This window comes from Orbicella franksi, chromosome 10 (assembly GCF_964199315.1).
Source record: "Orbicella franksi chromosome 10, jaOrbFran1.1, whole genome shotgun sequence".
Lineage (NCBI taxonomy): Eukaryota > Metazoa > Cnidaria > Anthozoa > Scleractinia > Merulinidae > Orbicella > Orbicella franksi.
In genome coordinates this window covers 3,439,023-3,458,594 of record NC_138154.1, presented here as the reverse complement: position 1 = coordinate 3,458,594, position 19,572 = coordinate 3,439,023, and the positions used below count along the sequence as shown (strand labels likewise).

General features: G+C 39.5%; 3 protein-coding genes across 3 annotated transcripts; all 3 read right to left on the bottom strand.

Moving 5' to 3' along the window:
• Positions 1–11,744, bottom strand: LOC145501444 (uncharacterized). Its single transcript, XM_081480920.1, has 3 exons — positions 11,612–11,744; positions 11,085–11,254; positions 1–10,270 (listed from the first exon to the last, which is right to left on the bottom strand). The coding sequence occupies exons 1-3, from the start codon at positions 11,742–11,744 to the stop codon at positions 9,863–9,865; spliced, it is 711 nt and encodes a 236-aa protein (XP_081337046.1). The 3' UTR covers positions 1–9,862.
• On the bottom strand, positions 11,396–18,745 carry LOC145501289 (uncharacterized). Its single transcript, XM_081480775.1, has one exon. It carries the CDS (start codon positions 16,867–16,869, stop codon positions 16,120–16,122), a length of 750 nt encoding a protein of 249 aa, XP_081336901.1. The 5' UTR covers positions 16,870–18,745; the 3' UTR covers positions 11,396–16,119.
• LOC145501442 (uncharacterized) lies at positions 14,661–15,191 on the bottom strand. Its single transcript, XM_081480919.1, has one exon. It carries the CDS (start codon positions 15,189–15,191, stop codon positions 14,661–14,663), a length of 531 nt encoding a protein of 176 aa, XP_081337045.1.
• Positions 18,746–19,572: the final 827 nt, after the last annotated feature.

The following is a 19,572-nucleotide window of genomic DNA, read 5'->3' as shown; positions in this document are numbered from 1 at the left end:
AACAATTTAATTTGTTCTGATCTTCTTATTTGCCAGGGGGCATTTGCTTTCTTTCTTATCTTTTTTGTTTTGCATGTTTACATTTTTTTTTCTTCAGTGAATACTGATGGTATGCGCCTAGAATCATCAATTTCCACAATCTGTACTGAAGCTGTTGGGTGAACCCTTTCAATTGCATCTATTTCATGTTCACGCAAGTAGTGGCCCCTGATATTCAATTCTACTGTACTATTACTGTACTCTAACAAATCCAAAACACAGGAGAATGACAAAGCTTCTGTGATATAAGTAATTTCAGGTATCTGTGACTTTTGAAGCACAAAGTTTTGACTGCCTCTTGAGATATACCTTTACTGTCCTGAGAAATTAATACTGACAGGATTTGACACTTCGATGCAATCTCATTAAACAGCCTGTCAGATAATACACAATGGCTTAGATTTAGGTAACGCAGTTGACTTATCTTCAGTGTGGTGATGAGATCCAGTGGGACTGGTGCCTTGTTAAAACCAATCCAAGATAACAATAAAACTTCAATCCTCTTGCTTCACTTTAAAATCACTAAAGGTCTTCCCATTTCAGTTAACAACATTCGTCAAGCAGTACTTTTGTCAATCCAGGGAACAGGTAAATGTTCAACACTTAGGAGGTAATTTTCCTTTGCCAGGCAAAATCAATACACTTCCAGACTTTTGATGAACTTCTGATTAAACTATGCCAGCTTACTTTACAGATCCTTTCTAAGGCAGTCAAATAACTGATGCTCTTTGTTTCATACTTTTTCTTGTTATCATTGTTCTTTTTCTTTTTGGAACGCACATCATCAGGAGCTTACCTCTTTAAAAAGTTAATTAATGTCAACTAAAGCATTGTGGATACACTTGAACAAGAAAGACACTGAGATGCTACTGACTGCATTAACTATTAGCCATATAACTATTTGTTCATCTTAGAACTTACACTACATTTTAAATATAATCCTCATACTTATTTACTCAGGCACCTTAGCTCATGCAATCATTACATCTGTTTCGTTGCATTTGCTCCCTTCCAATGAAGGGGATGCATCCTTGCATCGAGGCTCATTTAAAACCAACAACACTATTTTACATACTTAACAACAATAACAAATTAGAGTGCATTAACTTGAATACTTCTCCCTAAAAGCTTGTAATCATTTGATGGTGTCTCTAATGTAACTATAAACTGTTCGAAATGTCTTAATCAAACACAATTGTAATTCTTAAACAGCATTCAGTACATCTCAATAAAATTACTGTTACCAAAATTAATAGACTGCCCTCTGGCCAGCTTCCAAAATGATTGGCTTGAAATGTTCTGCTTGTGGAATGGTTTAAGGCGATCATGTTGCACAAACTTTGGTTTTCCCTTAGGATTCCTCTACATCTTATACACCATGTTAGTAACTTGCTTGATTATTTCCCAGGGGCCTTCCATGGGGTTTGTGCCTTTCTTGCTCTGCTGTTTGCAGGTTCTCCCTTGTTTTCAGTACAACAGGTAAAAGAGCATTTTAAACCGGTAAAGCAATCAGGTGAATCGCAGCCTTGTTTATTAGGTCTGCTCTGTGTATTACATGGAATTGAGATTTGCCCCATTCTTGTCTTTCCAAGACAGGTGTTTCTTTCTCGAGTTGCAAAGCCACTTCATCTCTGATGTTGTCGTTTCCTAATAAAAACATTTTCTCTGAAAAGACCTCCATTTAATATGCCTTACAGTTTACTAATTTTCCACCTTTGGCTTTAGATGTCAAATGAAATCAAACAGCATTTTCATTTTTAAGTGTTTTATTCTTTGTCTTAATTCTCTTGCCCTAAAGTCACTGAAAACTTCCTGGGTATTCTTGCTGTGCTTACATGACGTGTCACTACAAAATCAGCGGTCGTCTCTCAAAACCAAACAAAATCGCTGCATATTTGCTTTCATTCACACTCTGGAAGGGTTTTATTGTCAAGGACTCTCTCAAAACGTTGTCTGAAAATATATTTTAAACACTTGACCTGAATGTGGAGCATTTTGTGACGAAGATGAAGTTTTCAATCACCACACATGACTGTTGGTCAATTTAGCAACACCAATTTTCTAAAGCCGATAGTTAGGTGGGAAGTTCATGGAACTGATTTCCCCACATTGCTTGCAAATCAAATACTTATAATGTCTAAAATTACTTTACCTGTAACCGTTTCCATTCGTGACTTCTTGCCATTGCTGACGGAGAGAAATGAGAACAACGTTTGTAGTCGCTTCATTGTGAAAATGAACGTAAACAACTACCGATGCACGTTCGAAGAAATGACATCTGCTACGATGGAATTGTGGCAGAAAGCCCGCCAAAAATTCGCAGATCTTGCCTCGAAGTTCGAAAGCCACAGATAGTACTTACAAACCATAGCCTGCGCAGTTTATCTTTTAATGTTTATTTATTCTTTTACAAAGGTAAAATACCGATTACGTCAGTGAAACAACTATATTTTTTTTCTTTTACCTGTTGAATTTTCAAGAATTCCAAGGGATTTTAGGTGGTAATGAGTGGTGCTACAGGCGGTAAATTTTACCAGTTACCGCCTGAAAAGGAGAACACTGTGTTTGTATAGCCATACCTTCTCGCCCTCCTGATAGAAACTGGCATGGGACCTATGGTCCTATAAATGTTTCTATTGTTGGCTCTCAATATTCAGATGGTCATAGTCAAGGTAATGTTCTGTTCCAAGTTGTTCCCTCAGGTTCCAGGCATATTTGTTGTAATCAGGTGGTGTGACTCTCACTGGAGGAGCACCAATTATTAGATCCACCAGAAACTTGACATCTCTTCCTAACATTAGCTGGTTTGGCATACAGCCAGTATTCTCATAAACTGCAGAATGATGAGCCATCAACAAAAGAGAAATCTGTTGATCCCAGTTCCACCCCTTGTTGTCACCACAGAACCAGTTATCCTCGGCTGTTCTTCAATTTTGTTTCAAGATTTACACATCAAGACTGCATGGTCGTCTAGAGGAGATGTCTGCATTTCCATGTGTGCCTCCTGTATGATATATTTTAATGATAAGAAATTGACAATTGGAGCCTACATCTATTGGTGTAAAAAAGGAAAGCAGGGCAAAAGATAAAATGTCTCTGTTGCACAGTCTCATTGGGATTGATTTACAAGAACACTTAAATGAAAGCTAACAATAAGTGTGTGTTATGATGTTTCAAAGGTCTCTTGTCATCATTTTCAAATTCTAATTGCGATACTATATCAAGTTTTGATTTGCTAGAGTGGCAGTTCAAGTTTTATGGAGAGAGGTCATAATTTGTTGAAATGCAAATTGTGGAACTGATACTTTTAAAACTAACAACTTATAAACTACTCTATTGTTATTCATACGTCCAAAGTGATATCTTTTGCTTGATAGGGCATTGTGGTTTGGTTGTAATAACTTGTATTTGTAACATTGGTTTTGACCAGTCAGAAATGAGACATGACTGAGCTTTAATATGTTTGACAGGTCAGCATGACTGGAAATTGTTCAAAAAATATTTTGACTCCTGGTAGACAACCTGGTGTGTGGAGTGTTTAACTTAAACACCTTTTGTCAAAATGATTTTTTTTTTCAAAGGGGCTAGGAGGTGTACATACATGTACCACTCTAGGAAATCTGGAAAGTTGGGTTACGTGGTGATCTAGAAGACATCTGCTCAAAAATTGTTATAGGTAGATTTCTATAAACATATACTTTGGTGAGGTAGTGAATTCCTTTTATCAGAAAATATGTGAGAAAACATGGGGATCACTGACTTCATTGCAGAGGTACACGATGTAGAAAATTGCCCTGATTTTGAAACTCTGAAAGTGGTGTAGAATGGCACTCAAATTTTGCTTCATTTTGCATAGCACAAGGTTGTTTTGAATTGGACTGTGAGGGAGGCATCATTCAGCAAGCCTTCTGTATCAAATATTTTGTATAATCAACATAGTTTATAATACTTAAGTCCAGTTCCAACAATGTTTAAAGCCATAGATCATTTGATGATTCCATATTCACGGTTGGAGTTGAACAGCTTGCCACTGAAGTCTGAAGTCACTGAAGATTTAACACCACATATTGAAAAACAACATGCTGGTGACTACTTGCAAAATGGTTGTGATAGCAGAGTAATTTACAAGGTTTTCTCTATTCAATTAAAAAGATGACTTGAAAAGGAGTTAGTGTAGAGATTTTGCAATCTTTTAAGAATTGCGTGCTTTAAATGTATCTTGAAAGAAGTGCAAAAAAAGAGAACACCAGTTTGATTTGCAGAAATTGCATGATGAAGTTGAGTGCTGGATGCTTTTCTTTTATAGGGTGGCTAATGAGAATGTGACTGTCAGCAAAATAAACATTCATTTCTTTTGGTTTGAGAGTGGAACTCTACATTGCTTTGCTTGGTGTGTTATGGTGTGGAGGAATTATGTCCAGTCAGAGTGGTGATAGACTCCCCATTAAGACCATGATTAACATTAACTAGGAAGGCAAAACTCCTGGGGTGCTTGTTTAAGTGATATGGCATCAACTGGTTGATTTTCCTTATGCTCAATCAATCAATGAAGACAAAAAAGTAACTTTAATTTGAGAAATGCAGACTTTGTGATCCCACGATTCGAGACTGACTTCTGGAAAACATTCAGTGTTGTATTTGGGTCCAAAACTATGGGCCAGACTTCCCAATCATATTGAATCATTCAGTTTAAAGAATTTTAAAACTTACATTAGGAAAAGGGATACATTGTGATGCGAGCAGTGGATGCAAATGTCATGTGTCCAACTTGACTACTTTCTTCATTCTTAGTTTATTTGTAACTTTATTCACTTTATATTCTTATTTTGATAAATAGGCTTTTATCTTGTAAATAAATTACAATGTTTAAGTAGTTAATTTGTACATAGTTGTGATAATTGTAACTTGTTTTAGGTGTGCCCAATTAGCAGCAATGCTAAATCCCATTGACATGTAAATAAAGTTATTATTATCAATCAGTCAATGAATTGATTGATCAATCCGTTATTTAACTTCATCAGCATGCTTAGCTAGGAGCTAGTTACCAGGTACACCATGAAATAAGATACAAAAAGAAAAATAAATAGAAATATGAAAAGTTGTAAAAATGATAATAATAATTTATAATGATCACAAACAAAATAGTAATGGTTATAATATTGAGGCTAATTAAGTCTAAAGTGAAAAAGATATAAAAGTAGCACAAATCATGCTAAATTTGTCACACCTCATGCAGTCTGTCAGATTTAATGTTTTTCTTAAAAGCTGACCTTGAATACTGGGACATACTCGGACATACTCAGACATACTTGAAAACAACAATCAAATGGAAAGTACTTTAAGCAACTTAGGGTCGTGTTAGGTAGATATAAGGCATATACCTCAATTGGAGTTAAATTGGCAGAGAGATTGTCAGCTTATACTTGGCAGGGTCAGCTTCTTCTGCCTTTGAATGCCATAGTCTATTATTTTGAACCTTTGCTGAATTATTTAGCACCTTTTCATCCCCCCTGATGGCTTAACATTTTGGGGGTTTTCCAGAATGCCAGGAAACACGACATTGAAATGTATATCTGTATCCAACAAAACTCAACGTAAAACACCACATTGGAATTGACAAATGGTACTTGTGTGTTATTTTTGGACCTTGAATTAAAATAATGGTCAGACCAACAGCTCAAAGCCACTCATAGTGCACTTTTGGTAGATTTAACAAAGCTGCTGCCAAACTAAACACACATTTGTGGTAGAAGCCAAGAAGCCTGGGTTAAACCTGGTCGCAATGAGCAACAGTGGATAAATTTGTGGACTGGTGTATTAGAGGAAGAAGAATGGCATTCAAATCTAAGCATGTGTAGGGCCACCATCACATAACTTCTTGAGGAAGTTTTACCTCTAAATCCTGATCCTTGAAAAAAGTGGTTATGGCTGAACAAACATTTCACTGAGAAGATTCTTGCTATGACCTTAAGTAGTCTACTGCCTGGTGCAGACAGCATTCCTTTATTAATACTGGGTGATCCAGGATATCCACTCGCCGATGCAAGATACTGATTTCTTGGCCTTCTGGGACTACTATGCCTAGTGTCTTGGTTTTTTTAATACAAGAACAACAGTACTTGACACTAACTTTTTTGGATACTAGGCAGTTGCCTAGTAAGCAAAACAAATCACTGGCCGACAAGGACCCGCCATTGGTCTGAATCAAGGCTAGAAAAAAAATACACCTAGAGCATTAGGAAGCATTCGTCTCCTGGTGTCTCACCCCTGGCCTCCCACAAAACCTAATCCTTTTATTTTTCCAATGACACTTGAAAAGACTAACCTATATTAAATGAAATACAAAGGAATAACACTCTGTTGTCGTTATCTGTTTCCTTTATATAGTTAACATGGAAGTTCAGCCTAATACTACTCCAGAACAATTTTAACAATTCAGTGACTAAGCAATGACTTCATTTAGTGCTAGTTCATGGCAAGTCAATTGCAAGCATGTTCAGTTGTGTACAATACAAAAGACATAATATCAGTGACATTTTTCAAAGCAAATAGGTAAACAGTGTCTGCTATTTTGGTCCATATACTCTGGTCTTCTGATGTTAGCCAATGTGCAACTGCTCGTCGCATCTTATTCTTCATAGCTTGGACCTTATTGTGGCAATATGCATCAGAGCACTACCTGTTGGGACATCAAGGCTAGCTCTGTGGTGGGTCATGATTCTGTTTAAGTAGCTGTTGCCTCTTTCAACACAAACCATTTGCACTGGAATGATTAAGCACAGCTTAATTACCTTGAGAAATTCATTTCCATAGGCTGTGAACATGTGAGGCCAAAAGTCCTGAACACTCAGTTCCCTAGGCTGAGGCTTTTGCTACACTACAGTTTTAAACCAAGCCATTTATGCAGACAAGCTTGCTCATCAAAATTATGCCTTGTGACAGGGCTTGAAAATGGTGTATTATGTCAGATACCTTGTTCTCACCAAAGATGAGGAAATCGTGAGTGTTTTCCATTTACCAAAAAATTCCAGAAATTCCGGTTGGGATGTAAATGGAACACGAGTTTTTGGTTCGTTCCACTGGAAATGTTCTGAAATAAATGGAATTCCTGTAGGTAGTCCCGTTTTCCCGGTGGAAACTTCTCAATGGAAAATTTGTGTTTCATTTACAGATTTCTTGTCTTTATCACCAGTTCCATGCCTTCCACAGTGTTTTAAGCGGCCAGGCTTCACTTGGCTCCCTCGTGTTTCAACAAAAATGGTGGCTGATCAGGGTCAGTTTTCTGGAAGCTCTTTGCAAACAAACTTTCAGGGCTACTACGAGTGCTCTGCCTGCCACGTTGGTCTTCCAAATGAATGCCGTTGTGGCACTCTTCCTGTAGCTTGGACGACTCTACACAGACCTTCCATCGTGCCTCTTGCCATTCAAAAATGACTTTGAAACTCATCGAGTGAATATCCTGGCAACGCGTGTTCAAAATAGCCTTCAGTTTGTTGCAAATTCCATCTTGTGAACGTCGAGGCCGCTGAAAAGATATCTACTGCATCATCTTCTGAATTAATGAAACTTTCTTCCTCTATAGAGACTTCTAACATTTCGCACAAAAACAACATCTGATGGGCCTCATTGCCCTCCATTTTTGAATATTCACGGGAGATTCAGAGAAATGACAGAGAGGGGCCTGTGAACGAGTGGGACTTGTGACAAATGAAACGCGCTTTTCCCAAACAAATTCCCAATAGAAATTTTCCGAAATTTTTTGTAAATGGAAAATGCCCCTTATCTCTCTTGGCCACAACCTGAGGTTGCTTAGATCTGCTATTCTATGGAGGACAGGATCCTCCTGGAAATTGGAAAATCTCTTGCAAAAGTATTCCTTGGCAGATGTCATAAGTTTTGATGTGACAGTCATATAAGAAGCAGCATTTCCATCCACTCTTGAAATGACTTTTTTTGAATATGTTGTCATCAGTAATACCTGCACAAAATGATCTGACATGCTCACTAGACCTGAGGTTCATAACATCTAAAGCTCAACAAAGAGTGTCAATCTTACGTTGTATGGCTGAGATGTGTGGCTAACTTCTTTGATTACGTCCAGCAAAAGGTGCATGAACTTCAAAAATTTAAAACTCTTCAATTTCTTGGCATAGTTTGTGGCTTGTCCTTGCATTTTAGCACTGCTCTCCCATGCCTGGGAAGCATGTCCAAAGTGGAGAATAATGATTCTGTCATTTTTGTAGAGCAGTACCTATAGAGCGTGATGCAAATGGGGCACCCATCTAGATCCATCAGCCTTAAGGTGTCTCCATAGGGTAATCATTTATGGCGTTGCACGTGCAAGTGTTATGTTTTGAATGCTGTTTTCGCATTCGCTTTCACACCTAGTCCTCTCAAACTTGTTACATATAATAAGCAATGATTAAATAGTATTTTGCTATCATCTCTGTTGAAATTTTGGGATTTAGTCTTGAATTTTAAATGCCCAAACAAATGTATTTCTTACTGTTTTTATGGCTTTATTTGTGATTTTCATGAATTTCCTTCGGTGAAACCTTCCAAAATTTTTACATCACATTGCCTCCAGCGGGATACGAATTTTAAACACGAAAAAAGTAGGGTTTGTAAAGGCAGTTGTTTCGATATTTTCAGCGCGCGTGCGACTGTAAAACTATAGGGAGCTACCTTAATGCTCTTGTAGGCCTTCTCATTCATTCACTGATTCAGCCAGTGCCTTGCAAGAATACTTGTGGTACTTCTACATGCCTTACAGCTTGGAAGAGAGGCATAGCCTTAAGTGTGTCTTGTAATCCCAGTTCTAGTTTATGGGCAACACAGTGGACATTTACAAGGCTAGGTATGTCTCATTTTAAAGGGGCTCAGTCACGGTATTTTGAGTTATTTTGGCCATATACAAAATTACCTTCATATGGTAGGAAACCTGAAATTAACAGTTTAATAAGATAGAAAAACACCAAAGAGATAATGACAAACCATAAAGGAACAAGGATGTCTCAGGATGGTGAAGATTAACACAGATTACAAAAAATGAATTTGAAAAATTGAGGCTAAACTTTTCAATATGCGCAAACCGTGACTGAAAATCCCAGTTCTAGTTTATGGGCAACACAGTGGACATTTACAAGGCTAGGTATGTCTCGTTTTAAAGGGGCTCAGTCATGGTATTTTGAGTTATTTTGGCCACATACAAAATTACCTTCATATGGTAGGAAACCTGAAATTAACAGTTTAATAAGATAGAAAAACACCAAAGAGATAATGACAAACCATAAAGGAACAAGGATGTCTCAGGATGGTGAAGATTAACACAGATTACAAAAAACGAATTTGAAAAATTGAGGCTAAACTTTTTAATATGCGCAAACCGTGACTGAGAACTGATGCCTTTATTCTGCCATAATGCTGAGCACATGATCCTTTTCTTGCCTGTTCGCACTACAATCCTAGGTATGCAAAACATAGGTATGGTATCCCTCTTTTCCTGAACAAAGTGTAACAAGTGTAGTAAAACAGAACAACAAATGAATAAAACAGCATTCCTTAACCTATATGTGGAGACCTCTCAACCTCAAAACACCGAAAATCTGGAGACTGATGTGAAAAAAATCTAGAGATTGATCAACTGGCAGACAAAACCAGGCAAACACAGGTTCTAATGAAAGTGTTTTTTTCCCGCTTACAATTTACTTAAAACATGTGTGGACCTTAACAACACAAAAATTAACTTTATTTTCACAACTTCAATACTCGCAGCTTAAGACCAGCCAGTGTGTGAGCACTGAACTGAACTCAATGCTCAGCATTATATGCAGTAGCTGCCTTTTTGGAACAGTCCAATAGTTCTTTTGTAGGACTCCACTTGCTCTGGATACTGCAGCTTCATTGCCAGCAAACTTGGCAGTGCACCCTCCAGCTTCATCGATGCACTGCTCTCTGTCTTGTCTTTCCTCACAACACTGAACAATCGTTCCTCTCCAGCATTACTATGGGGCAAGACTAAAACAAGTCCTACTTTTGGCAAATGTTTGAATCGTTTAGCAGCTGTGCCAGGGATGATAATCTGAGCAATATGCCACCGCAAGACATCCACTCTGTGATGAAAAAGCACCCCTCCATCCTCTTCTCTGTCAATCACTTTAGCTTCCTTCAGCACATCATCCCCAAAACATTCATCAGGGAGTGTCTGATAGTCACAAAACTCGTCATAAAGCTTGTCAACAGGCAATTATTGAAAAATAGCTTTAAATCTGTTTATGAAAAATTCCATGTTCTCCCACTTTGAATTTATTCTGCTTCCTACATCAATCGATCCTGTTTTAATAATTAGTTCATTTGACAGGGGAAATTTTTATCAAAATGTAACTGAGGGAGTCCTTAAAATAGGCTTGGGCTGCTTTAAATTCCTGGGAATGCTGCCTCTCACTAATGTCTCCATCATTGAGAAGTTTTTGAAGCTTGAACTTTGTCGTAACCCCCATAAAGATTGAGTGTTCTTATAAATGTTGGGATCATCCAAATTCAGTTCTGTAACTGGTGTATCCCTTAGAACTTGTGGCGTAATGATCCTGTTGGCCAGAGACCGTGCCAGTTGTATGGTGGAATCATGGAGCATGTGAATGATAGGCTCCTCAGATTGCGACAGTTTGTTGAAGTTGTTGAAAAGTGGAATTGATGCATGTTGAAATAGCAGAGCAACTTATGTTAGAGGATTAGTGAAAGTGTCTCGCAGCCTTGAAAATCTTTGGTCAGCAAACTCTTCACTCACAAAAAAAATTGACTTGAGTCCACTGTACTTTCCAAGTGCTCACTGCACACACCTTTCCAATGACTGGTAGCAACGTGCACCAGATGAGAGGGGCAACCACTAACAAAAATATCTGGATTCTTTGCCTACATTGAGAGGCGAAGAAATTGTTCTTTCTGATCATGGAGTTAGTGTTGTCAACACTAAGGCTTACTGTGTTGGCCCAAGGGATACTGTCAGCCCTGAAATTCTCCTAGACAGTATTAAAGATTTCTTCTACTTTGGATGCATCACGACCAGTTGTGACACACATGCCATAGAAGTGGTTTGTCACACATTTTAACTTGTCCATATCAAACAGTTTTATCGTCACTGGATTCATTTTCTTGACATTACTGTCACTAGATCCATCAATTCCAAGACTAAATGGGTGATTTTTGCAGTGTTCAACTATTTATTGATGGCAGTGGCATCTCATAGCCTTATTGATAATTGCAGCTGGGAAAATAGTTTTAAAGAGTGGTCCAAGATGGCCGACTGTAGCAATTGGTAAATCATGTTGTATCAAGAAGTTTGTAACCATTACCTATGCTTTTATTACATCTGTTGATGTAGGGCTGGCTGCTATGAAAAACTGAAATTTGTTTGCTTGTTTTCGACTGTGCAACGACCATTTTGTGCAATTCTCTCTCACAGTGGACTTAAACATCTTTTAATCCTTGGTGATTGCACCGAACATGTTTATTGCAAGGAACACACTAAAAAACAAATATGGATTGCTTTGAACATGTTTAACTGGATACAAACCTTCCCATTCTGTTTTGAACTTGGTTCTATATTTCACTGCACCTCTGCTGCTGCCTTTTCCCTTTGTGTTTGAAACTGAACCTCTCTCTTCGTCTGATAAATATTCATCAGGTTCATCAGCAATTTCCGCCATTCTGAAAACGTGAACAAAATGCAAGAGTCTGGTAATGATGACCTAATTTGGAACAGGTGTTCTATATATGGTCATGGACTGTCTGTCATGGACTGTATTTCTAGCAAACAAATGAATGAAGAACTGAACAAGTTTGTTAAGTTTAACCATGGATTTGCACAGAATTGGCACAAGAAGCTCACTTAAGCAAGCCAAAAATGAAATTATACAAAAATTTATCCTTTCAGTGTGCACCTCTATTTATCGTGAGATTTGTCTGTCTCGTCATGAGACCATGAGATTGAACTGAAAACCGTGAGTCTCACGACAAAATTGTGAGACTTCAGAGGTCTGTATGTGAGTCTAACCAAGCACTGAGTATTCAGCAACCTTGTCTACTATACAATCGTTCAAATAACTGGGAATGTGCCATTCATGGGAGGGCCTCCTAGGGCATTCCATGCCCTGTGTCCTATGGTTCAAATAACTCTGGGAATAGTGTACACAGGAAGGGCTTCTGGATTGTCCAGTGTTCCTGGTTGGATTGTTGACTTTCTTGACCATGGATAAATTCCTAAATAATCGTGTCTGTCCCCCAGCCCTTGCAAAGATCTACTTTTTCCACATGGTCCTAATCTAGCACAAAAACTTTTGTATTTAGTAGGCACCGTCCTTAACACTGCAGTGTTTCAGCCAGAAAATTTTACTTGATGGCATAAGTGGTCCCTGGAGCCCTCTTGTAGGGGCCAATTTTTTAGGAAAGTGGCCAATAAATAATAGTTGGTTAAAAATAGTTGCCAAATGCAAATTGTTTGGGCACCAGATACTAGTAAGAAGGATCTGTGCGTTACTAGAGAGCAATCTTTAGGCATACATGACGTAGTCAATGATCAAAGGTTTGTAATGCATTATAGGGTGATTTCAAACATGGTCAGCCATTTTCAACTTTTCAAATGTGAGGGAATCAATACAGCAAAGCAAAAGGATTAATTGACTTATGTTGAATGTTTTAGAAGCGAATATATTTCAATATGGTTTTCTCGAAGGACGTAATGTGTGAGAAAATAACCATTATTGATCGTTAACACAGAAATGTAGTCGCTATCATGGCGACTAAACCAGAATTTTTGGTCACCAAGGATTAAATGTTAGTTGCATTGCGACCATATCAGTCGCAATTTCGAGTCCTGGGATGGCTTTTAAAATACTATGCTTATGTTAAGCCTGCAGCCTTATAAAAGGAAAGGGCCAAATAGGCCCTTTTTTCGTTTTTTGGGGGGCCATCTCTGATTGCAACACAGAATTCCCACAATGGCACGGTCTGGGGGAAACAATGCACTGTTCAAATCAGCAATCTAAATCAAAAGTCTGTTTGCAAAATAATTTCACCATTTAATCAAAGTTTTAATTTTGACTTGGAATGTAATCTGAAAGAGCAGTTGGTGAAGTATCAACCTGAAATTTATACTGTGCACACAGGACTGTGGTGAAAATGGGATGTTTTCTTGCGCAAAGACATTTCCCTGAACATTTGTTTAGGTGCTTTCTTAAATAGCAGGTGATGCCTCAGCTGATGAACCCTGCAGTATTCATTTCTCCCAATGCTGGGCAAAGAGCAGACATGGCAGTCGGGTTTGCTTAGATTGATGAAATCTGTTATTGCCAAGGATGTCATGTCCTGAAACTGCTGGAAAGTGGAATGTCTTTTCTATCCTTCTAAAACTTTCAGGCCAAATTTAATAGCCTTTGTATCAGCATCTTGTATTCTGAGTATTCTCTGTATTTCGATATTGGTTTAGAACATCTTAATCCAGCGAAGAAATTTCAATCCACTGAATCAAAGGCTTTTTTAAAATCGATGAAAATTGCCATGGCGGGAATGTTTTCTAAGGTTGTTATTTTCTTTATGTCTTTAACTAGCCTTATGTTTTGGCCAATGTGTCAGTCTAACATATCTGGTTTGGTCTTCATGTATTAGTTTGGGAAGAGCTTTGGAAATTCTACCTGGTATAGTCTTTGTTGCTATTTTGTAGTCAGTCTTAAGAAGGGATATTGGTGTCCAGTTTTCCAGGTAAAGTTTATTTCTCACTCACCTCTGGGGGCCATTGTCAAGCTGACCACTGCCAATTGACTCTTTTATCTAACCAATTCAGCCTAACATTATACGTAATGTAGGCAAAAATACAGTAATATGAAACAAAAGATATAAGCCTAGTAAGACTCTATGCTGAAAATCTTAAAAAGAATATCTAACTAACAGAGTGTATGCTATCAACTCAAATGAAGGGTTGGGTGGGAACTGGGGCTCTGAAATATTTGCCAGCAATAGCGGACAGCAAAAAAGCAACTGACAAACAACACTGAGCAAAAAACAACCCCTGAGGCCTAGGCCCCAGTGGTGTGTGAGAGAACATTTTCCACTTATTTTGTTCCTCAGCCAGTGGAAAATACAATTTCTCACACACCTCTGGGAGCCTTTGTTAAGCTGACCACCGCAAATTACAAAGCATAGAGAGCTCAGCATCACAAAGGCACAAACAACCAGCCTATGTTAGTCTGCGATACTATGGAAAGTGTAACATCAGAAGTTCTTAACAATGCATATTGTCCATGCAGCAAGCAAGTCTGGATCCTCAAATCCTTAATTTATCTTTAAATCTTTGATCATTTAATCCTTAAATGTTCCAATGTCTATAAAGATCTCCCACATTAAGATGCCACTTAACAAACAGTTTTCAACTTGAGCCATGAATCTTCCTCATAACTAGCAGCAAGGAGTCTAATGATTCCTAGATATGATTGTTTTTTGCCCGAGCGCTTCTCCATCCTCCCTGCCTCTGGAGTAGGTGATTTGGAATCTCAAGTGCTGCAGCAGATGAAGCACCCCTCACTGGAGGCTGTGAAGACTATACAAGCTTGGGTCCAACCCCTCACTCTTCAATGCTTTCTGTACCAGCTTGCTCGCATGAGAACACAACATGGGTGCTTAAGCACCTGGCCTCTCGTTGTGCTCTGGATCCTGCAAAACAGCCGTGACCCCTCGGAATGACTGCCCATCTTAAGAAACACTGCCACTGGGCAAGGGGCTGCTTCACTTCTTGCAATGAAGACCCATGACCTTTCCTGGAATTGGTCATTCTTATGTTGGAGCAAACAGACTGCAACATGTGAATCAGCAAATAACAGATCATCCACTGCCGGATTGCTTAAATCATCCCACCATAAGAAACCAAAAAACCCCATGGCAAATATCGCTGCAACTTGTACATCTGCCAGACTGCCCTTCTCTAAACGAAATATAATGTGCATCACTTGATCCGCCGTAAGGGTTTTCTTGCGTGCAGCAGCATCTGCCACCTGGGTCACGAAAGGGTTCTCAGTGACTTGTGGGTGACCCACCTTCTTCTGTACCCAGCTCACTCCATACAAAGCAGAGTCAATGGTAGAAACTGACTTGTTCTCGTGCATCAACTTAACTGGATACAGGGAGAATACCACTGGCTCCACTGATAGAGCTGACACACGGCACTGCTCTGCCCAACACTTCTACGCCCCAAACTCATGGAGATAACTGTTGACTGTCTTTGGAGCTTTATCTTGAAGCCGAACTGAGGGCAACCCCTTGGCCAGCTGATGCAGCAGTGGATGTTGCAGTCCATCCACAGGTACCAAAATGACAGGTCCAACTTGCCAGTGTTGCCACTGGGCACTGAAATCACATAACATGACAGTGTAAGGAACAAAACATAATTGTAAGCCGACAGCTAGTTGTTTCACAGAGGCCCAACTCAAGGAATGCTAAGTAAGTTACGAGGCATGCTGCCCAAACATCATCAATCACAATTCCACAAATAAACAGCAAGATGCTTGGCACAAAAACATCTGCGAACAGCATGTACAGATATCACATACTAATAATGATATGTAACATGCCCTAACAACAACAACACAGAAAATGCCACCGCAGCATTAGCCTAGCCCTAACTGCAGAGAAGATAGCCGTAACGACATAGAGACATGCCCTAACAGCTTCTGTCACTAGAAAAGCCTAACATGCCATAACAGCATCAGTGACATTCCCTAACAACATACTTCGTCACTACAAATGTATACCCCATACTTGACCAGCGTAGGGGTACACTCCTTTGGCAGAGCAATGCCACAACAGCACATCAGGTGCTTCCCACCATATCACAAAACAAATCCTAAAGGCTTAAACAGCAAATGATGGAATTCCAGAAGTGAAAATACTGCTGGCTGCAGACCCTGAGAGGAAGATTCCCTCGTGAGATTCAATCCGCAAACAGTCCTTCACAAAGCCTTTCTAAGGTCCAGACCTGTCAACAAGGAGAGGCCACCACACTGCAGAAGGCCACTCTGGAGCAGTGTACCATACTCAAGGCCGGCAGAGGTGTCTCAGAACCTTTGGAATAAGCAGGGGAGGTGGAAAATTCCAATTGTTATGCGATGACCAGGAAACTGTAAACACATTACTAGCCTCACAACCAGGGTTGCGGTATTGAATGCAATACCTGTCCAGCTGTTTAGTTTTAATGCTGGCAAATCTGTTGACGGTATGAGATCCCCATAACTGATCAATATAACAAAAGCACTTGGAATCCAGAATGTAGTCAGTAGCATCCTCCACTCTTGGAAGCTCATCAGCAGTACTGTTATCATTTCTACTGACCCACTCCACAGATAGCTGAATATTTAACTCACAACAAAGTTTGCAAACTGACACGGCCTCCTTACAAAGGTCTGGTAATCTATTACCAACAGAGATTATGAACTCTGCGTTCCTGTTGTCAGTCCTGTGACACACCTCTTTCCCACAAAGGTCTTCACTGTACAACTCCAACACATACTGTATGGCTCTTAACTCTCGGAATGTAGAGCTCTTGCCACTCTCTTCCTCTGACCAGCTTCCCACAGTTGGTTTACCATTAATGTGAATGGCAAAGCCTCCCCAACCTAGACCGCTAGTATCTGAACATGTTAAGACCTCAACTTTAGGGCTAGGTGCCCAGATCAGATACCCGCTGTTGTCAAAGTTCTGTTGCCAAAAAAGCACCTCCGAGCGACTGTCAGAAGACAAACATATTGGCTGATCCCAACAAGGGGCTAGGCAAATGTCTCTGTACATTGCTCATGTCCAAAGACGTACAACTGGACCCATGGCAGGTGACATAGAAACCAGGGAGCCTGTCAAGCGAGACACAATGCCCAATGGATTAACAACCAACACATTTTCCTGCATCACCTCCACCACCACACCAGAGGCTACAAGTTTCTTAAGTTCTTGGCACAGAAAGTCCTGGTTCTGAACAACACTAGGAGGATTCTGAAAACTCCTCTGAACTATAATGCTTAGTACCCATTTAGACATCCCATTGTCCTTCTAAAACACAATGTTCTCCTTAAGTCTACCTTTAACCTGTACGGAAGATACTGGCTCCAAAACCTGTTGCTCCATTAATTGACACATGTCCTGAAAATTATTCAACATCGAGTCCAAACACTGTTCAGTATCAGCATTAACTACTTGATGCAAGCCCAGAGGAATGAGATTGTCCTGATCCGTTGCTTGTGGTAGCTGCTTGACAGTCATGGGCAAGGTGTCCGGGGCGAAAACAGCGGAAACAAGTACAAGAGTCATGCGTAACTGAGATGGTCGACACTTTTCCTGCCACTGAACTCAATGGTGGTTTCTCCAAAACCACACGCCTCTACACTCCACACTGCATTGGCACCGGCCACTTGGACTTCAACGACTTTACTTTGTGTTTTTCCTCCCATAACAACTTGCACTCCTTGACCGCCTTTTTAGTCTTCTTCTGATCATCCGAGTCACTCGTGATGGGATCAGTGGTGTAGCATTCTATGGTATCCCAGCCATATCTTTCTGCAATGCAAATGTGTTTGTTATGTTCTATCAATAACTGCTCACCTTCTTCAAAAGCTTGTTCCTAAAGTGTTCCTCTCCCACATCCTTTGCTGCTTTGATCTTCTTGAGCACCTTCTTGTTTAATTGGTATTGTTCTTTTATTACCTTCGAATTTAAATTCAGGATCGGTCTCCTTGTGCTTTCCCGCCTTATTAGGTTTTGAAGCAAGCTCTGCTTTTAATCGTTTAAGCTCCTTTCCGTACACCTTTTGCTGCAAAAGCAACTCTTTAGCCCAATCTGAGGTATCATTGGAAGACTGCAATGGTCCTCGTTGGTCAGAGCGATCCAATGACCACTCTCTATCTGTCTGATCATGTACTTGCAGCACCAGGCTACGACTTCGCAAACGGCGAGAACTGTGACTACAAGACTGGTGCTCTTTCTCTGGGCTTTGATTATGCACTTGGAGCCGCTTCACTGCGCTTGACTGAGACTTTGACCTAGTCGTCTTAGCACTCATGGTACAGCACCAAAACAACAAACAGTATAGGCAATAAAACCTCCAGAAACTATTGTGCTCTGAAATATTTGTCAGGAATGGCAGACAGCAAGAAAGCAACTGGCAAACAACACTGAGTACGTGACTCAAAAAAGCAACCCCTTGGGCCCAGGTACCAGCGGTGTGTTAGAAAACATTTTCCACTCATTTTGTTCCTCGGCCAGTGGAAAATACAAAGTCTTTTATATCCTTCTAAAACTTTCAGGCCAAATTTCATAGCCTTTGTATTTTCTGGTACAGCATCTTGTATTCTGAGGATTTACAACTTAGAAACACTGGCGAAACGTAAGTTTATGTCAGCCATTTTGTTTAGATCACACATTATTTACTCAGAAGGGAAAGAATAATCCTGATTAGCCTGAGATAGCAAACCAATCAGAGTGCTTGAAACACTAAGATCACTGAAAATAAATGTTGTGCTATTTTATGTTTTTCTGACCAAAGTATTTTAGTAAAGACCATGCAAATAAGATTTCAATTATACTCTTCAAGTTCAAATCCTGTGAATAATGCATGGGCAGGTAAAAGATTCCTCTTATTCTGTAGGAATTCATAAACCAGCTGAGAGTTTTTCATAGAACACTGGAAATATATAGAGCAGATAAATGTTAATTAAAAGTGTCAGCTGCATTTCTTTTTTTACAATACTTACTTTACTTATTAATTGACAGTACCAATCCTTGCTTAAAATTCATTGACATTATTTGTTGCAGCTATTTTGTGTTTTCTGTATTTGGTGTTTTCCATATTTCGTGTTTTCTTTGTGTCCTTTTTTGTTCTGTATGTTAATGTATTTTTTCACATTCTGCACGCTTTTTTTCTCGCATCGTATGTAAATTTCATTGCGTATATATTTGTGTTATTCCTTCATGTTCATTTAGTGCTAGTTTATCATCCGGTACACTTCTAACTTCTTGGTTCTCAGAACCCCGTTGCCAGCATTTTGGTAAGCTGTTTAGTTTATCGTCTGTTTTGTATTTTCCTCCTAGTTTTCTGCCGTCTTCGGTTAGTAATTTGTATTAATTCGTCTTATGTTTATCTTTAGGAATTTACTTTCCTCCTATGGAAAGTCAAATAAATTTGCTGGTCAGGACTAATTGAATCTCACTTTAAGTTGTGTCTGAAGTCGGCCCTCTGCCTCTTCATCGTAAATTCCAAAATGAGTTAGTTGGTATGGCGAACGCGACGACAGTCCCTGCCGCTCGCTCAAGTTCACGAAAGAAAACGTCGAGCTCTCTTCAAGAAGGAGCCATGCAAGAAGCTTTGCACGCTCTACGAAAGTTGCGTGCAGGATATGTTTCGGCCATGTCTAAAGCCTGCTCACAAATTGACGCTCTCCTTGTCAACTACGCGAATCTAGTGAAAGTTAAGTCCATTCAGGCAACTCTGGACAAAGCGTGGAG

What these genes read in the sequence shown, in the direction of transcription:
- LOC145501444 (XM_081480920.1), bottom strand. Translation starts at nt 11,744, where the DNA reads ATGGCGGAAATTGCTGATGAACCTGATGAATATTTATCAGACGAAGAG. An exon ending in GTTCAAAACAGAATGGGAAG is followed by an intron (nt 11,255 to 11,611) that starts GTTTGTATCCAG and finishes ATCAATAAATAG; the next exon opens with TTGAACACTGCAAAAATCAC. An exon ending in CTGGTCGTGATGCATCCAAA is followed by an intron (nt 10,271 to 11,084) that starts GTAGAAGAAATC and finishes CCTGTTGACAAG; the next exon opens with CTTTATGACGAGTTTTGTGA.
- LOC145501289 (XM_081480775.1), bottom strand. Translation starts at nt 16,869, where the DNA reads ATGTACAGAGACATTTGCCTAGCCCCTTGTTGGGATCAGCCAATATGT.
- LOC145501442 (XM_081480919.1), bottom strand. Translation starts at nt 15,191, where the DNA reads ATGCACGAGAACAAGTCAGTTTCTACCATTGACTCTGCTTTGTATGGA.